The sequence below is a fragment of the Microtus pennsylvanicus genome, chromosome 5 (genome assembly GCF_037038515.1).
Source record: "Microtus pennsylvanicus isolate mMicPen1 chromosome 5, mMicPen1.hap1, whole genome shotgun sequence".
Lineage (NCBI taxonomy): Eukaryota > Metazoa > Chordata > Mammalia > Rodentia > Cricetidae > Microtus > Microtus pennsylvanicus.
In genome coordinates this window covers 54,324,839-54,341,037 of record NC_134583.1, presented here as the reverse complement: position 1 = coordinate 54,341,037, position 16,199 = coordinate 54,324,839, and the positions used below count along the sequence as shown (strand labels likewise).

The 16,199-nt window shown below is 36.8% G+C and overlaps 1 protein-coding gene across 17 annotated transcripts in view; it reads left to right on the top strand.

Annotated features, from left to right (window-relative positions):
* Window positions 1-16,199, top strand: part of Btbd10 (BTB domain containing 10) — a 55,573-nt gene that overhangs the window by 34,932 nt on the left and 4,442 nt on the right. For 10 of the 17 annotated variants that reach the window (XM_075971939.1, XM_075971935.1, XM_075971940.1 and 7 more), the window contains 6 exons: window positions 1,455-1,651; window positions 4,471-4,756; window positions 7,535-7,637; window positions 8,484-8,604; window positions 10,903-11,100; window positions 13,607-13,717. In XM_075971939.1, the coding sequence (XP_075828054.1) occupies window positions 1,498-1,651; window positions 4,471-4,756; window positions 7,535-7,637; window positions 8,484-8,604; window positions 10,903-11,100; window positions 13,607-13,717 (973 nt within the window). In that variant the 5' untranslated portion in view covers window positions 1,455-1,497. Of the gene's footprint in view, window positions 1-1,454; window positions 1,652-4,470; window positions 4,757-7,534; window positions 7,638-8,483; window positions 8,605-10,902; window positions 11,101-12,879; window positions 12,985-13,606; window positions 13,718-16,199 lie in introns of all 17 variants that reach the window. The other 7 variants (XM_075971927.1, XM_075971928.1, XM_075971936.1 and 4 more) reach the window with 1 other exon arrangement.

Below are 16,199 nucleotides of genomic sequence, written 5' to 3'. Positions count from 1 at the left end.
ATGGTTGTGAGCCACTAAGTGGTTGCCGGGAATTGAACTCAGGACCTTTGGAAGAGCAGGCAATGCTCTTAACCACTGAGCCATCTCTCCAGCCCCCTCTAATCTAAATTTTTAAAATTACATTTATCTACTTATTTATGTATATTTTTGTGGGGCTCACATGTGAAGGCGAGAGAACAGCTTGTGGGGCATGATTCTCTCCTTCCACCTTGTAGGTTCCTGAGTTCAAACTCAGTTGTCAGGCCTTAGTCAGTAAACCGTCTTGTCAGCCCCCTAACTTTAGCAGTGCCTTCTTATTTTGAGATTCTAATTCTACTCATTTAGTAGTTATAAAATATTTGTGATGTACTATTTTACATTTGGAAGTTGAATAACATGGCTTGTTTACATTTCTCAATGTATTATTACTAAACAAGTAAGCTTTAGAGCTTCATTTTATGGCATTTAAACAGATAAGAACAGATGTTAATACTAGATCTTAGCTAAATTGTCATTTAACACATTATTATGCCTGTAGTGTACATAATTAATGATACTGACAGTCTTACTAGACTATTTTAGCTAAATGATGATGTTCTCAGTTACTTCTCAGTAAAATTTAGTCTATGTAACAAGTAAACATTTTTAAATCTCTGATTTTCTACAGTCAGAAAGTAAAGTACTTTATTTATTTATTTATTTATTTATTTATTTATTTATTTATTTATTTCTGGTTTTTCGAGACAGGGTTTCTCTGTGGTTTTTGGAGCTTGTCCCGGAACTAGCTCTTGTAGACCAGGCTGGTCTTGAACTCACAGAGATCCGCCTGCCTCTGCCTCCTGAGTGCTGGGATTAAAGGCGTGCGCCACCACCGCCCGGCTGTAAAGTACTTTTTAAAAATTAAAATATTAATAAATTTAAAGAAGTTCTAAAAAATGAGTTCATCTTGTTTGCTTGGAGACTTGCTTGGTAAGAACAGTTATTTTGCCCAAACCTGTTTTTTTTTTTTTTAATTAATGTTTTAGAATGTGGTGCTCTCCTTCTAAGATTCCCTTACAAAGAAATTTAAATACCTAATTATTTCATGTTATTAAGCCTACTTTTAGAAGTCAGTTCATGCCATACATAGTAGGTTAGGTAGCAAATGCTTATGATACCAGAACTGAGTGGTAGGAGAGGCTGGATCTCTATAGCAGGATTCTGTCTGTACAAAACAAGTCAGTTAACCTTTTTTGGGTTTTAAATTTTCTTATCTATAAAACTTTGAATTTGATTACAGTTTTTATAAACACATTGCTCCAGAATTTGTCAAACCTAAGGTTCACATTAGTAAGTCAGATTTCAGAATCAAAAAACAACATTTGATTTTTGTACTTAAAATGTCAGTCATATGTTAATCATGTTTTTATTGAAAGGGCTTTGTGCTCTCTTTTTTCTTTTGGCTTTTATGTTAATTTTCTTTTCTAACCTCTCAGCACTGCCTCACGTGTTGCTAAGGGAGGAGTCGACCACACTAAAATGAGCCTGCATGGTGCTAGTGGAGGACATGAGCGATCAAGAGATAGACGAAGGTCGAGTGACAGATCACGAGATTCATCTCATGAGCGAGCAGAGTCTCAGCTTACTCCTTGTATTCGAAATGTGACTTCACCAACACGACAGCACCATGTTGGTACGTAAGATCATCGTACCCCACCAGTTTTCGTCATCTGCCTTTTTACAGTTGGGTTGATTTCCAGTTGTGCATAATGCTTGAGCAAGGCTCACTTCCTTGTTATAATTCAGTTATTTATATTTTAGCTGATTTTTTATTCTTATTGAAAAGATAGTTTATTAAATCAAACATAAAGGTGATTTTTCAGTTTGGGAGCAATCTTACAAAAGTAACATGAAAAGCCTTTGAAGCTGTGATACAAACTTTTAAAAGAAAATTTTAAGTTAATATGTATCTCATTAGATAAAAATGTATACACAAAATAGTGGCTTATTATAAAAATAGTAGTAAGGTCCCTTTAATCCCAGCATTTGGGAGGCAGAGGCAGGCAGATCTCTCTAAGTTTAAGGCCAGTCTGGTCTACAAGGGAGTTCCAAGACAGGCTCCAGAGCTACAGAGAAACCCTGTCTCAAAACAAAAACAAAACAAAATAGTAGTAAGGTAAATTATTGCTAGGGTTTGCTGGCTACTCATGCCAACAAATAAAGTAAAAGAATAACCATTGTGGGGTTTTGACTTTATTTTGATTTTTGACAAACTTCCAAATTTAATAATAAAAATAGAAGAAAGAGAAGTGTTTACTTTCTTAATAACTTGGGGTTATTTTCCTTCCTTCTTACTCGTATGAACATTATTATTAGCTCAGGACAGCACACTGTATGACTACAAAGTACCATTCTGAAGTAACATGCCTAAGCAGTATAAAATTGTTGATTTTAAAAATTTCCCCCTAGGGAAGGTATAAATAAAAAACTTTGATTTAGGGCTGGGGCATGGTTTCTGTGATCATTGTTGCTTAGCATACACTTATTTCTGGTCTCAATCTCCATCAGATGTGTATGTGGGGGCATATTTAGGCTGGGGATATGTATGTATATATATATGCATATATATATGTATATGTACAATGTATATATGTGTGTGTATATATATACACATACATGCACATATATATAGCTTGATGGTAGTAGAGTACTAGTTTAGTGTGTGCAAGGCCCTTTTAATCCCCAGCAAGCCCCTCTCCCAACTACTAAATTTGGTAGTTTCTGATAATCTGTTGTAAATCAGAATCATTTAAGTGAGGCTTTATTAGGTAGAGAAGTTGACAGTATCTAAGTAGGTCCTTGAAGACAGGCTAATATTATAAGCCAGATACGATCAGAAGTATTGGTCTCTTCCGTTCAATGTCTGAGAAAGAACAACAGAATATAATTATTTTATCACCTGGGTAAATTTTGCTTTGGGGATGCAGGAATTAAAGGAGGAGGGTGTCAGAATAGCTCTGGAGCTATAGCAAAGCTAATTATATAATCAGCATGCTGTACAGAGTGTTCTAAGTAGCCTGAGTCATGAAGGAATTTGCCAAAAACTGATGAGACAGAGGTACATTTTTAGGTCACCTTTAAAATTTAGTGATCTAGCCTTTAAATAAAACTTACCATAAAATCTTGGGTTTTTATTTCCCTTTTATAGGATATTGGAACATTTAACAATATTTTCTGCCTATGAAAATTGACAGTAATTATAAGTCTAAAAAAGTTTGTATCATTGCTTCATTCTGCAAAAGTGTGGCTGGGGAGAAAATGTATCAGCTGAGGAGAGTGGTACAGACCTGTTACTGTAGAACTAGGGGAGGAGCAAGGTCATCCTCAGCTACACGGTGAATTTGATGCTAGCCTGGTCTATATGAGATCCTGTCTAAAACAAGCAGAAAGAAAGTAGTATACCATTAGTTGCTAAACTCACTTGATTTGGTAATCATTAAAGGTTTTCGTTGCTGTTTGTTTGTTTGTTTACTTCTTATTCCCCCTGCTGAATTTTTTCTTTTTCAGATTTTCTTTTTATGAGAAAAATTGCTGACTTCAGCATGATATTATCAATAAAATGTGTTTCTGGAGTTTATATTTCACATTCTGAAAAATGTTAACTGTTTTTAGTAATTATGACTGTTTCTAAATTGTTCTAAGCTATATATGGGGCATTTGTAATCTTAATACTTTGAAAGATGAGGCAAGAAGATCATGAGTTTGAGACCAGCCTGGGCTATGTAGCAATATAGCAATACTCTGTCTCAACAACAAAAACAATAACAATAACTCTCAAATTGATATTCATATTAATTTTTCATTTTTATTCTTTTTTTTGTTTTGTTTTGTTTTGTTTTCCGAGACGGGGTTTCTCTGTAGCTTTAGAGCCTGTCTTCTTGGGACTAGCTCTTGTAGACCAACCAGGCTGGCCTCGACCTCACAGAGATCCACCTGCCTCTGCCTCCTGAGTGCTGGGATTAAAGGCATGCGCCACCACCGCCCAGCCATTTTTATTCTTATAATTTTAATTCTTGTAAATCTTGTTAGTTTTTCATGTGTATTTATTTGAATTGTAAGAATATTTTAATTTTCACAGATTTTTAGTGGGATAATAATAAAAGATTTACCTTAACTGGTATTTGGCTGGATCAACATCAGTTAGCTAAAATATCTTAGAAAACAATTTTGTGCTGGGAGGCGGATCTCTGTGAGTTCGAGGCCAGCCTGGTCTACAAGAGCTAGTTCCAGGACAGGAACCAAAAGCTACAGAGAAACCCTGTCTCGAAAAATCAAAAAAAAAAAAAAAGTTTGTAATTAATTTTTATTCTTGGTTTTGTTGAAAATGTATTTGAAATAGAAAAACAGAAATGCAGCAGTTTAAGAGAACTTGTCTATATCAGACATTTTAGAAGATACAGTTCTTGAATCTTTTTAAATAAAATTTGTATGACCTTAACATTTTTGTTTCAGAACGAGAAAAAGATCATAGTTCATCTCGTCCAAGCAGTCCTCGTCCTCAAAGAGCGTCCCCGAATGGCTCCATGAGCAGTGCTGGGAGCAGCAGCAGAAACAGCAGTCAGTCGAGCTCAGAGGGTAGCTGTAAGACATCCGGGGAGATGGTGTTTGTGTATGAGAACGCGAAGGAAGGTGCGCGGAGCGTGAGGACATCCGAGCGAGTGACACTGATAGTGGACAACACCAGATTTGTCGTGGACCCGGCCATTTTCACTGCACAGCCAAACACGATGTTGGGCAGGTTTGTTTCACTGCTGTTCATTCTATCACTAGTTCTAAAGCACTTCTCACATAATCCTTTTGTGGTTATTATGAAGTTTTTCAGTAAACTTTCTGCTGTGTAGAAGGATAGAGCATCCCTATTTTATAGATGAAAGAGCTATATTCTGGAAGTTAAATTATTTGTCTAAGTTATTTCAAATAGAATGTAGGTAGAGCAAAGCTTGAACTTGGTTTTATTCCTAATGATCTTTTGTAGTACCAGTACCAGTAGCAAATATACTTATTATTAAAGTGAGAATACTAAAGGATCTCCACAAATTGATCTAATAGAGTCTAACTAGATGAATTTTGGTTAGATTAGCATTGATATGTTTCCGAAATAAGTTCCTAAAACCTGTTACTAGATATAGAAAGATACCCATCAGCTTTGTTTAAAGGAAAACAGTTTGATTAGCTGTGAAGTAAATTTGAATTGTCAGTTTGTTGTAGATACTTAAGACAGGGTGGATGTATGTCTTTGAAAATAGATAGGGTGTAATTGAGTAGAAGTACAAGTCTCCAGTGTGGGAACCACCATGTCAGGAGTTTAGACTGTGGAATCGATTTTTCTACATGCCTAAAATAAGGGTCAAATACTTCAGTGTAAGAGCACTATTTTTGTCTGTAACTAAAATGGAGGATATAAATGAAATAGACATTTACATGAGGCAGAAACTTGAAGCTTTTTTTTTTCTGTGATGGCTGTAGGGGTTCTAGAGAGGAGAGATATAGAAGTAAAGAGAGTACAGAATAAACGCTGGTCTTGAGATATTACATACAGTTTGAATAACTAAATTTCTCTAAATGACCTTGGAATTGAATGTGCATATTCACGAATCTGTAGCTTCAGTATCATTAGTAGATGATAGCGAAGATGTTGGGATAATGTCTTGACATTGTTCTACTTTATTTTTTACATAAAATTGAAACAATAAAGTAAGTATTTGATCTGCTTTAGCTGTTTTAAAGATTGGGGGGGGTGTTCACATTAATCTGAAAAGAATAGCATTCCTTTTTGTAAAAAGTTCAAGCATTTGAGGGGAAATTGCATGACATTTGATTCTTGAGAATTTTCAGTCAGTGGAAGTTTCTGTTCAGGCAGTTGACTAAAGCATATCTTTGGGGATGAAAATATTCATAGGAACTGGAAAACACTTGGCATTCTTTTTGGAAATGTTAAAATAAAACATCTTTGTTTTTCATGGATTTCTGTATTAAGACAAAAGAATAAACCATTTAAATTAAACCGCTGGGTAAAATACTTGAAATAATACTGTTTACTCTAGAAATAGTGGTATCGTTAAATTCAGATTCTCAACTATTTTTAATTAATGATTTAAATTTTTCTCTTTCTCAGTACTGTTTGAAGTGTTTCATTGCAAAATAATGTTTTAAAAGCAACTACTCTTTTTCTCAGTAGTTGCTAGGAAAGATACAACAATAGTATTTTGGAAAACAAAATTCTAGTTTTTTACTTATGTTAAAATAAAGGCTAAGAGCTTTTTACTCATTTAATTATACTTTTCTGGGTTTTCTTTTCCCCTTTTGCTTTTTTGAGACAGGGTTTCTCTGTGTAACCCTAGCTGACCTAGAAATCTCAATGTAGACCAGGCTAGCCTTGAACTCAGATTCACCTGTCTGCGTCTCAAGTGCTGGGACTAAAGGCATGTGCCACCATGCCAAGCCAATTAATTGAACTTTTTATTCTTCATCTTCTGTTCTGTTCTGTTTGTTTGTTTGTTTGTTTGTTTGTTTGTTTTGAGATAGGGTCTTACTGTGTAGCTCTGGCTGATCTGGAACTCACTGTACAGACGAGGGTTGGCCTTTGAATTCAGAGAGATCAGAGTGCTCGGATTAAAGGCATGTGCCAGCTTGCCCGGCTCATTCTTTGTTCTTACCTTGGCACTTAATTGCTTATTTTTAAATTCTAGGCTGCAAGTCTAAGAATTTTGAGTAGAACTCCTTACATTTGGAATTTGAGAAATAGCCCAAACTTTCATCTATCATCCTATTTCTTTCCGGTTTAACTTGCTGTATGTTCTGTTAATATCCACAACTTTATGATGAGCAGTATGCTCATCATAAATCCCCCCAGAATAGAAATCATCCTTTCTCAGCCTGGTGGTGGTGGCGCACACCTTCAATCCCAGCACTCGGGAGGCAGAGGCAGGTGGATCTCTGAGTTCGAGGCCAACTACAAGAGCTAGTTCTAGGACAGGTTCCAAAGCTACAGAGAAAGCCTGTCTCAAAAAACCCAAAAAGAGAAAGAAACCATCCTTTTTCTAGAATGATTGTTTTTCTTATTTTCATTACTATCTGGCGGGGGGTGAGGGATGGGGCAATGATCAGGTTCTTGCTGTAGAGTTTCAGGGTGGCCTAGAATTCCGTGTGTAGCGACAGTGTTCCTGCCTCAGCCTTCTGATGAGGTTGCAAGTGTGAGCTGCTGTACATACATAAGAGGATAGTATTTTGTGTGTGTGCTGGAGATAGAACCCAAGTCCTTATGCATATAAGGCAGGTGCCCTACCACTTGGCGACGTCTTTAGCTGTTGATTTTTATCATTTTTAAAGGTAATCTATACTACTATTCCTATAAGAGACCTTTTATGCTCGTTTTATAACGTTTGCCAAAGTAATTTTTTTATTATTAAGACAATTATATAACATATGTTTAAATACTTTATTTTTATACATGTGAAACTGATTTTCCCTTTTTAAGTATCCTACTAATGTGCATCTTAATTACTTAATATTATAGGATGTTTGGATCCGGCCGAGAACATAATTTCACACGTCCCAATGAGAAGGGAGAGTATGAGGTGGCAGAAGGAATTGGTTCTACTGTGTTTCGAGCTATTTTGGTGAGTGTGTATTTCCTGTATGTGTTAATAACTTGGGCATAAGATCCATCCTCAGTAAGTATTTAGCTCTTTTCTTGCAGATAGATAGGTTATTATTTTCCTTTACATGTACTTTGATTCATATTTGTGTTAGTACTTAAGGATAAAATAATGTAGGCAAGTGAATTTATGGCCTTGGGAAGATATGATATGAGTCTGAGCCCTTTGTGCAGTCAAGTTACAGTGTTTCTGAAGTTGCATTATTTCTCTTAATTCTCTTACTTTAGTAAGTCAGTTATGATTTCTTGAACCATAATTTATTGCCCCAAACTAGCACTATGGAAATTTACAAACATCTAAACATCATCTTACTGATTTTTTTCTTTGTTCTTGTTACAGTTGCTCGTTTTTTGTTGTTTTTCTGCTCTTTCTTTCTCTTTCTTTCTTTCTTTCTTTCTTTCTTTCTTTCTTTCTTTCTTTCTTTCTTTCTTCCTTTTGTTTTTGTCTTTTGTTTGTTTTTTAAGACAGGGTTTCTCTGTATAGCCTTGGCTGTCCTGGAACTCGCTCTGCTCTATAGACTAGGATGGCCTTGAACTTGAAATCCCGCCTGCCTCTGCCTCCTAGAGTGCTGGGATTAAAGGCGTGCGCCACCATCACCTGGCCTGTTTTTCTTTTTTTGAAGTCTTTTTGTTTTAAGGGATTTTTATACAAATATTACAGAGGCCATATTTCCCACCTAACTTTATTCCATAATTTAAAGTATTAGGGCACTACTACTATCTTTGAAAATGCTACCAACCTAGCCTTGATAATGAGCTTGGACTAACTTGTGCTCTGATACAGTTTTCCTAATGTTTTTCCCTCCAGGATTACTATAAGACAGGAATCATCCGCTGTCCTGATGGCATATCTATTCCTGAGCTGAGAGAAGCATGCGATTACCTTTGTATCTCTTTTGAATACAGTACAATTAAATGTAGAGATCTCAGTAAGTGTGAAGTTTGTGTTTAACAGTGTCGTGAAGCCTGCATGTCTTGCTTAAGTAGGCTTCAAATGTTTGTTTAGTTCAATTATAACGTGTCCTGGTATTATAAAAAGTATTTATTGAACTCTACAGAGATCTAGATAGCTCTTTTATTTTCTAGTATTTTTTCAACTGTAATAATTTTTTAATGAACTCAGATTTTCTCTTTGACTGTTTCCTCTATCATTTGTTATTAATATTTCCTAACTTAGTAACCTTGACTTTTCCTAAAGTGTGACTTTACAGAGATGTCAGATATATCATCTAAAAATTTGTCTTTTTAAATTTTTTTATCTCTATGTAAGATAGTATCTTGAGCACTATGGGAGATTAAAATAATTCTAACAAGGTATACTTGGCATTAGAAACCAAAGATTGCATTCCTACAGCACATACACACATAGTTGGAATTTTTAGTTCTCCCGTCCTTCCTTCAGACGTAGTTTGCTGATAATCACTGTGCGCACACGTGTGTGGGGGGGGGGAGGTGTGTATGTGTTAGTCTCAAACTCAATATGGATCTGAGGATGGCCTTAAACTCCGAGTTCTCCTGCCTTTACCCATCAAGTGATGACATTACTCATATCTGCAATCATTTCTTATTCATTATCATCACTATTAAAGATTTGTTATGGAATTCAAAATAAGAATCTTTATGTAAAATAGGTGTAGTAAGGCTTTCTAGACTCATAACTTACAATTTTATTTGTAGTTTACTATATATTACCAAAATTTTACATATTTTTAAAGACCTTATTAAGAAAAAATTTTAAAAGATTAAAAGTGACCCTACAAAAAATGTAAAAAAAATATTGAAGATATATACTTGAATCAAAAATATTTTTTCTTAGCTGAGCGATGGTGGCACATGCTTTTAATCCCAGCATTTGGGAGGCAGAGACAGGGGGATCTCTATGAGTTCAAGGCCAGTCTAGTCTACAAAAGCTAGTTCCAAGACAGGCTCCAAAGCTACAGAGAAAACCCTGTCTCCAAAAACCAAAAAAAAAAAAAAAAAATGTTTGCTGAATATTTAGACTTCTTAATTGGAAACTGGTACTTGGCAGAGTTGTTAGGAATTAAATGAGGATGCATTTAAGAAAAGAAAAAAAATAGCAAAAAATAGGAAGTACAAAAGCCCAAGAACAGAAATGCAACCCCAGCACCAGAAAGAGGAGCAGGAGAGTCAGAGTCAAGAGTCATCTCCGGTTTTGTGGTGGGTTTGAGGCCACCTTGAACTCCCCGAGACACCCTGTCTCCAAAGGAAATAAATGTGAAGAAACTGGTAAGAGATCATATTGGGGCTGGAAAGGTGGCTCAGCAATTAAGAGCACTTGTTACTCTTGCGGAGAACCCAGGTTCAGATCCCACATGTACATGGTAGCTCACAAATCTGTAATTCCAGTCCCAGGGGAACCAGCACCACCTTCTGGTCTCTGTGGGCACCAGGCATGCACACAGTGCACATATACATGCAGGCAAACACTCATAAACATAAAATACATAAAAAAATTTTAAACAGGAAAGTTACTGATTTTGTACATTTGTATTTATGTTTAGCTTCCTCACAGCCCCGTTTGTACACACCATTTGTACTTTTTTTTTAAGTGTGAATCACTTACAGGAGCTGCGTCTCTGTTACAGGTTTATTTGGTAAGGTAATGCAAACAGCCTTTAAAAAAATCTGTATTTATTATGTGTACAGTGTTCTTTCTGCATGTATGCACCTGATCTTATTCCAGATGGTTGTGAGCCACCATGTGGTTGCTAGGAATTGAGCTCAGGACCTCTGGAGGAGCAGCCAGCAACTAGTGCTCCTCACCTCTGAGCTATCTATCCAGCCCCCATCATTTGTACTCTTAGTATATTCTTTTTTCTAATATTGAGCTGACTAGATTATTATGAACAATACTAATTTAATGGTAACTCTGTCATTAGGTTTCACTACTAAATTACCTGAGCACCTCACTTAATGCTTTCTCTGACTCTTAAGACATCCTTCTTTGCTTTTCTGTCTGTCATTCTCCCACTTGCTCCCTGGTCCTTCATCTGTCATCTATCACACTTTACTGTTGCCCATTTTTGTCTCTGACTTTGTATATGAACTCTTTTGGTACAGTATGATGGCTGAAGAATTACCAGCATATCAGTCGTAAAATTCTAAAGTAGATGCTGACTTACTCTGCTGTTCTGTTTATTCTTTGCGTCTGCATTTATCAGGCATCAAAAAAAAAAGTCAAGATATTTGTGTGGGTTTCATTTCAGGTGCCCTTATGCATGAGTTATCAAATGATGGTGCTCGTAGACAATTTGAATTTTATCTGGAAGAAATGATCCTCCCTCTCATGGTAGCAAGTGCCCAGAGTGGGGAACGAGAGTGCCATATAGTGGTGCTTACAGATGATGATGTGGTTGATTGGGATGAGGAGTATCCACCACAGATGGGAGAGGAATATTCACAAAGTAAGTATTTTGGTATGCTTCTCTTTCCTGATTCATCATATAGATTACCTCTATCTTTTAATAGTAATCAAAGGACAGGTAAAGAGTTTATCAGACTCTTCTCGTATAGCAGGAACCAGCTAACTAGCTCTTGGTTAAATTCAGCCTATTGCCTGTTTTATCAGTAAAGTTTTTGTATTGCCTATGGCTGCTTTGGTGCTATCATGGCAGAATTGTATAGCTGCAACAAAGATTGCATGGCTCACAAAGCCCAAGTATTCACTGTTTGGGCCTGTGGAGAAAAAGTGTGCCCACCCCTGCCTGTCATGCACAGAAACTGATTCGCATTTTGTTGACTGGAGGTAACTTTAGTTTCCAAGATCTCTTTTTAAAATCATTTGTGTTCCTGATAGTAGCCCTTCCAAAAGCTTTCTTGAACAAACCATAGGTCTCCAGTTGTTGCTGATCAGACTAGCCCATCTTGAACAGCATTGGGCTCTTTTTTTACTTCCAGACTTTGTGGTTAGAATTTTTTTGTTTGCTTTTGTTAGAGAAAATCTTTTATGTTGTATTTATGAACCCAATATCAGCATTTTTAAACAGTGTCCTGGGTGAGCTAACAGCTTGTTTTATGTCCTAGCCTGTTAACCTTGGAAGGTTAGACTGCACTGAGTTTAAGTAAAAGCTGTAGAAATATAGAAAGTATGAAAACTCTAATTTCTCATTTTTCCATTTTATGAGCCTTTTTTTTAAAACTAAGCAGACTCTAAATGATAACTTTTCCTCAGACAGCTGCTGTAGCACTTTGCAGACAGATTTTCTCTTACATGGTGGACTTATGAATGTTGTGGTTCTCTTTAGAGTACTTTTAACTCCTTACAAGTCTCATACAGTGTATTTTGATCATATCCACACCTAGTGTTAACAGTGAGTCTTTTGTAAAGATAAAGTAGATGTCTTTGTTGCTGTTTCCTCAGTCCTTGACTTTTCTGACAATGTCTTTTCTCAGTTACGTAGAATAAAAAGTTGAACAAAGCAGGAAAAAACAAAAATGTTCCAAAACTCAGAATGAGCATGATAAATTATTTTCTGTTGTTAAAACAGAGTTTATCATTTTAGCTTTCAGTAGGTTCAATTCTAAGTGTAGAGACAATTCAAGGACAGAAGTGACATTGTAGTGGCTTTGTAGAATTAGAGCCAGACCAGCTTTTCCTGTTTCACTGTTGATATTTCTTATTCATTTATTCGTTTGTTTGTTTGGTTTGTTTTTTTAAGACAGGGTTTCTCTGTGTAACAGGCCTGCTAGTTCTGGAACTCATTTGTAGACCAGCCTGGCCTCTAACTCAGAGATCCACCTGCCTCTGCCTCCTGAGTTCTGGGATTAAAGGCATGCGCCACCACCGCCCAGCTCATTTTATTTTTTGTTCTTGTTTTTGTTTTCTTGTTGTTTTTTTTTTTATCTTGAGCATCATAGCTTAAAGAGAACAAAACTTTCTTTTACTTAGCTTGTCTAAATATGAATCATTTTGTCTCAAGCTGTTAAATCCTAAAGAAGATGCATTTGAGGAGCATACAGTTAGCTTTTTCAGCCAGATGGATTTTCTAAGTGTGACTCTATCCTTTCTGTATGGTCAAAAAAGAAAAGAAAAATCTTAAAATACCAGTAGTCTCAAAGCTTTAGTACAATCAGTACAGATGGATGCCATTGGTAAAATTTGTATACATATTTTCCTTTATTGGCTCTTAAACCAGCATGTTTGGTTTGTGAGTGTGTTTTTCTTTTTTTGACAAAACCTGCAGTTCACCTTTTAAGGGCGATAACTCCACCTGAGAGAGAGGAGGCGAGGAAGGCCCATCAGTCTAACTCCCTGAAGTTCCCAGCACATTTGGAAGACTCAACATGTTGTCAGTGGACTGTCTGCCCTTTGCAAAGCCAGTTTGCTCTAAACAGACTAACCTAGGCAGAACATGCTCGAATCTGCCATTTAACCTCAGTATTAAATGGGGCTCTTTGCCTGGATGGAAAACAGTTTGTGGGGAGGGGCTTTGCCTTTGGGGAAGTTATTAATAGTTGCTCAGTTGGTGAAATGTAAGATGCGGAGTAGTACTCTGACAAGGCAGTTTCCCCACGCCCAGACTAGGCCATGTAGGCATCTTAGGAAAGTTTTTACTTTGCCTGCTTGATAATAGTGTGTGATCAGTATCTTTTGGTTGTCTTACTGAAAATTGGGACAGATCCCATTCCAATAAGTGGATGTGTGTCTTGGAGAAAGAGATCCTTCCTATGGGTTGGTTTACCTGATTGGTTATCAAAGCTTTTCTTGTTTCCACTTAAGTAGACATCTGCTTCTACATTAACTGTACTGAATATTGTCCTGTCATGTTGGCTAGTCTTCCTTTGGCATTAGTGCATCCATTATTTGGGCTTTTAGGGATGTCAGGTCCCTTTGATGATCCAGGTAAATTGAAGTTAATTTCTTAAGTATTTTGATGCTAATGTGAAATATTTTTGTCTTTTTTATTCCAGTTATTTATAGCACAAAATTATATAGATTTTTCAAGTACATTGAAAACAGAGATGTGGCCAAATCAGTTTTGAAGGAGAGGGGTCTTAAGAAGATTAGATTGGGAATAGAAGGTAAGATGTTACCAGTGTTTTCAATTCATTTTCTTTTTTTTAAATTGCTTTTCAAAATCTATGAAGTTTCAGTAATTTGGGAGGAACGCTCTCACCAACGGTTACTGAATGATGATGGGGTAAACATGTCAATGACAGAGACAGGCTTTCTTCTGAGAGGATGTATGTATTTCATAAGATTTCCCAGTAATACAGAAGTGATTTTTTTTTCTTCCATGACATGCTCTGATTCATTATTAGCAAAGCCCACATAAATAATTGGCTCATTGTGTGTACATTCTCATAAAGTTTACAGGCTATGTGCTGGTGATCTCTGAGGCCTAGCATGTTTTAAAAGTACCTTTTGAGAATGCATGTAGAAGCAGTGCTCAGCTCACTGTATCCTGCAATTCAAGGTACATACAGTTGCACAACTTATTTCATTGCTTAAATGCATGCATCTTCAGACAGCCTTTTTGATTTAAATGATTCCTCCATATGCCTTGACAGATGTATCTTTCATTTTAAAATACCCTTCTTATGCCAAATATCCTGCTGGTTATAGTGACATACACCTTGAATCCCAGCAACAGGAAGAAGCAACCAGATCTCTGTGAGACCAGCATGGTCTACATAGTGAGTTTCAGGACAGTCACATCTACATATGATACCCTGTCTAAAAACAAAACAAAAAACATCCAGATATCTTTCTTGAATAATTTTAGTGGGTTATGTAAGGAGTAAAGACTCTGGAGCCAGATTACTTATTAAGTAGTTTTTGTGTATTGGCTACAGCACTTAAACCAGCTTTTTTTTTTTTTAAATCTGGAATGGGGAACATTAATAAGTACTTTAAATGGTTATTGTAAGGATGAGCTAACACAAGAAAAGCACTTAAAACAGCACCAATATAGTAAGCTCTCAGTCTGATTTGTGGTGATAATGGTGTTTTAGCAACTCTTATTAAGAAAAACGCGTCATCGAGGGTGGCTTACTTACAGTTTCAGAGGTTCAGTCCATTATCATCATGGTGGGGAGCATGGCAGCCTGCAGGCAGAAATAGACCCGGAGTTGAGAGTCCTACATCTTGCAGGCAACAGGAAGTCAACTGGGACACTGGGCTGTATCCTGAGCATAGGATCATGGGGACCAGTTACATTCAACTGCCACAGATGTTGAAGATAACTGTGTTAGCTAAGGACCTGGTTGAGGTGCTGAAGGATCACAGGAATAGGTTGCTCAAGCATGTGAAAAGAATGTCCAAAACAGGACTTGTGTGAAGAACAGTAGAACTGAGATACATGACTTTCCACCAGTGCTTAAGGTTATAAAAACTAGTGGATAATTCCTGATTGAATGAGTAATCTCATTAGCGAATGAAAAAATGTCATTCTGTAATTGATTCTTAATATCTATGTTTTATGAGATAGATTTTTTTCCCTATCTAGTCCACTTGATTACATAACACCACTTCTGCATAACTGGTTAAGTAAGTTAAAGTTTCCCCGAGAAGACATAACAAAGCAGGGGCCTGAACTAGGACTTTGTGATGTCAGAAAACCATGAACTTCTGAATAGCTGTGTTAAGTAGGTTTTTTTTCTTAAAGAGCCAGTATTTAACAATATTTGTCCAGACACATTACAAGCTTACATAAATCAATCTTGACTTTGGCTAGACAGTAATTAGGCTCGTCTACATTTATTTCAATAACAGCTTCTAGATTTTGAAGCATATTTTTCTTACAAATGGTTTGTAAACCCTCAACTTTCCCATCAAGTCTGTAAGATTTTCTTCTTGGAAAAGAAAGAAGCCAGGCATGGTAGCACACACCTGCAATCCCAGCACATCGGAGAATCGGGAGTTCAAGGCTTCCTTGCCTATTAGCAAGTTTGAGGCCAACCTGAGTTACATGATACCCTGTCTAAACTTTCCCAAACAAAGAAAAGAGACTGGAGAGATGGATCAGTGGTTAAGAGGCTGCTCTTCCCAGTGTCCGAGTTCAATTCCTAACAACTTGTTGGCTCACAACCATCTGTAGTGAGATCTGATGCCCTCTTCTGGCATAAAGGCATACACGCAGATAGAGTACTAATATACATTAAATAAATAAATAAACCCTTAAATGCTGGGTAGTGGTGGCACAAGCCTTAAATCCCAGCACTTAGGAGGCAGAGGCAGGCAGTTCTCTGAGTTACAAAGCGAGTTCAGAACAGCCAGGGCTACAAAGAGAAACCCTGAGCTGGGCGGTGGTGGCGCACGCCTTTAATCCCAGCACTCGGGAGGCAGAGGCAGGCGGATCTCTGTGAGTTTGAGGCCAGCCTGGTCTACAAGAGCTAGTTCCAGAACAGGAACCAAAAGCTACAGAGAAACCCTGTCTCGAAAAAACAAACAAACAAACAAACAAAAAAAAAAAACAAAGAGAAACCCTGTCTCGAAAAACAAAAACAAAAAAAAAAACAAACCAAACCAAACAGATACCCTCAATCCTAGATAGGAGTCTTA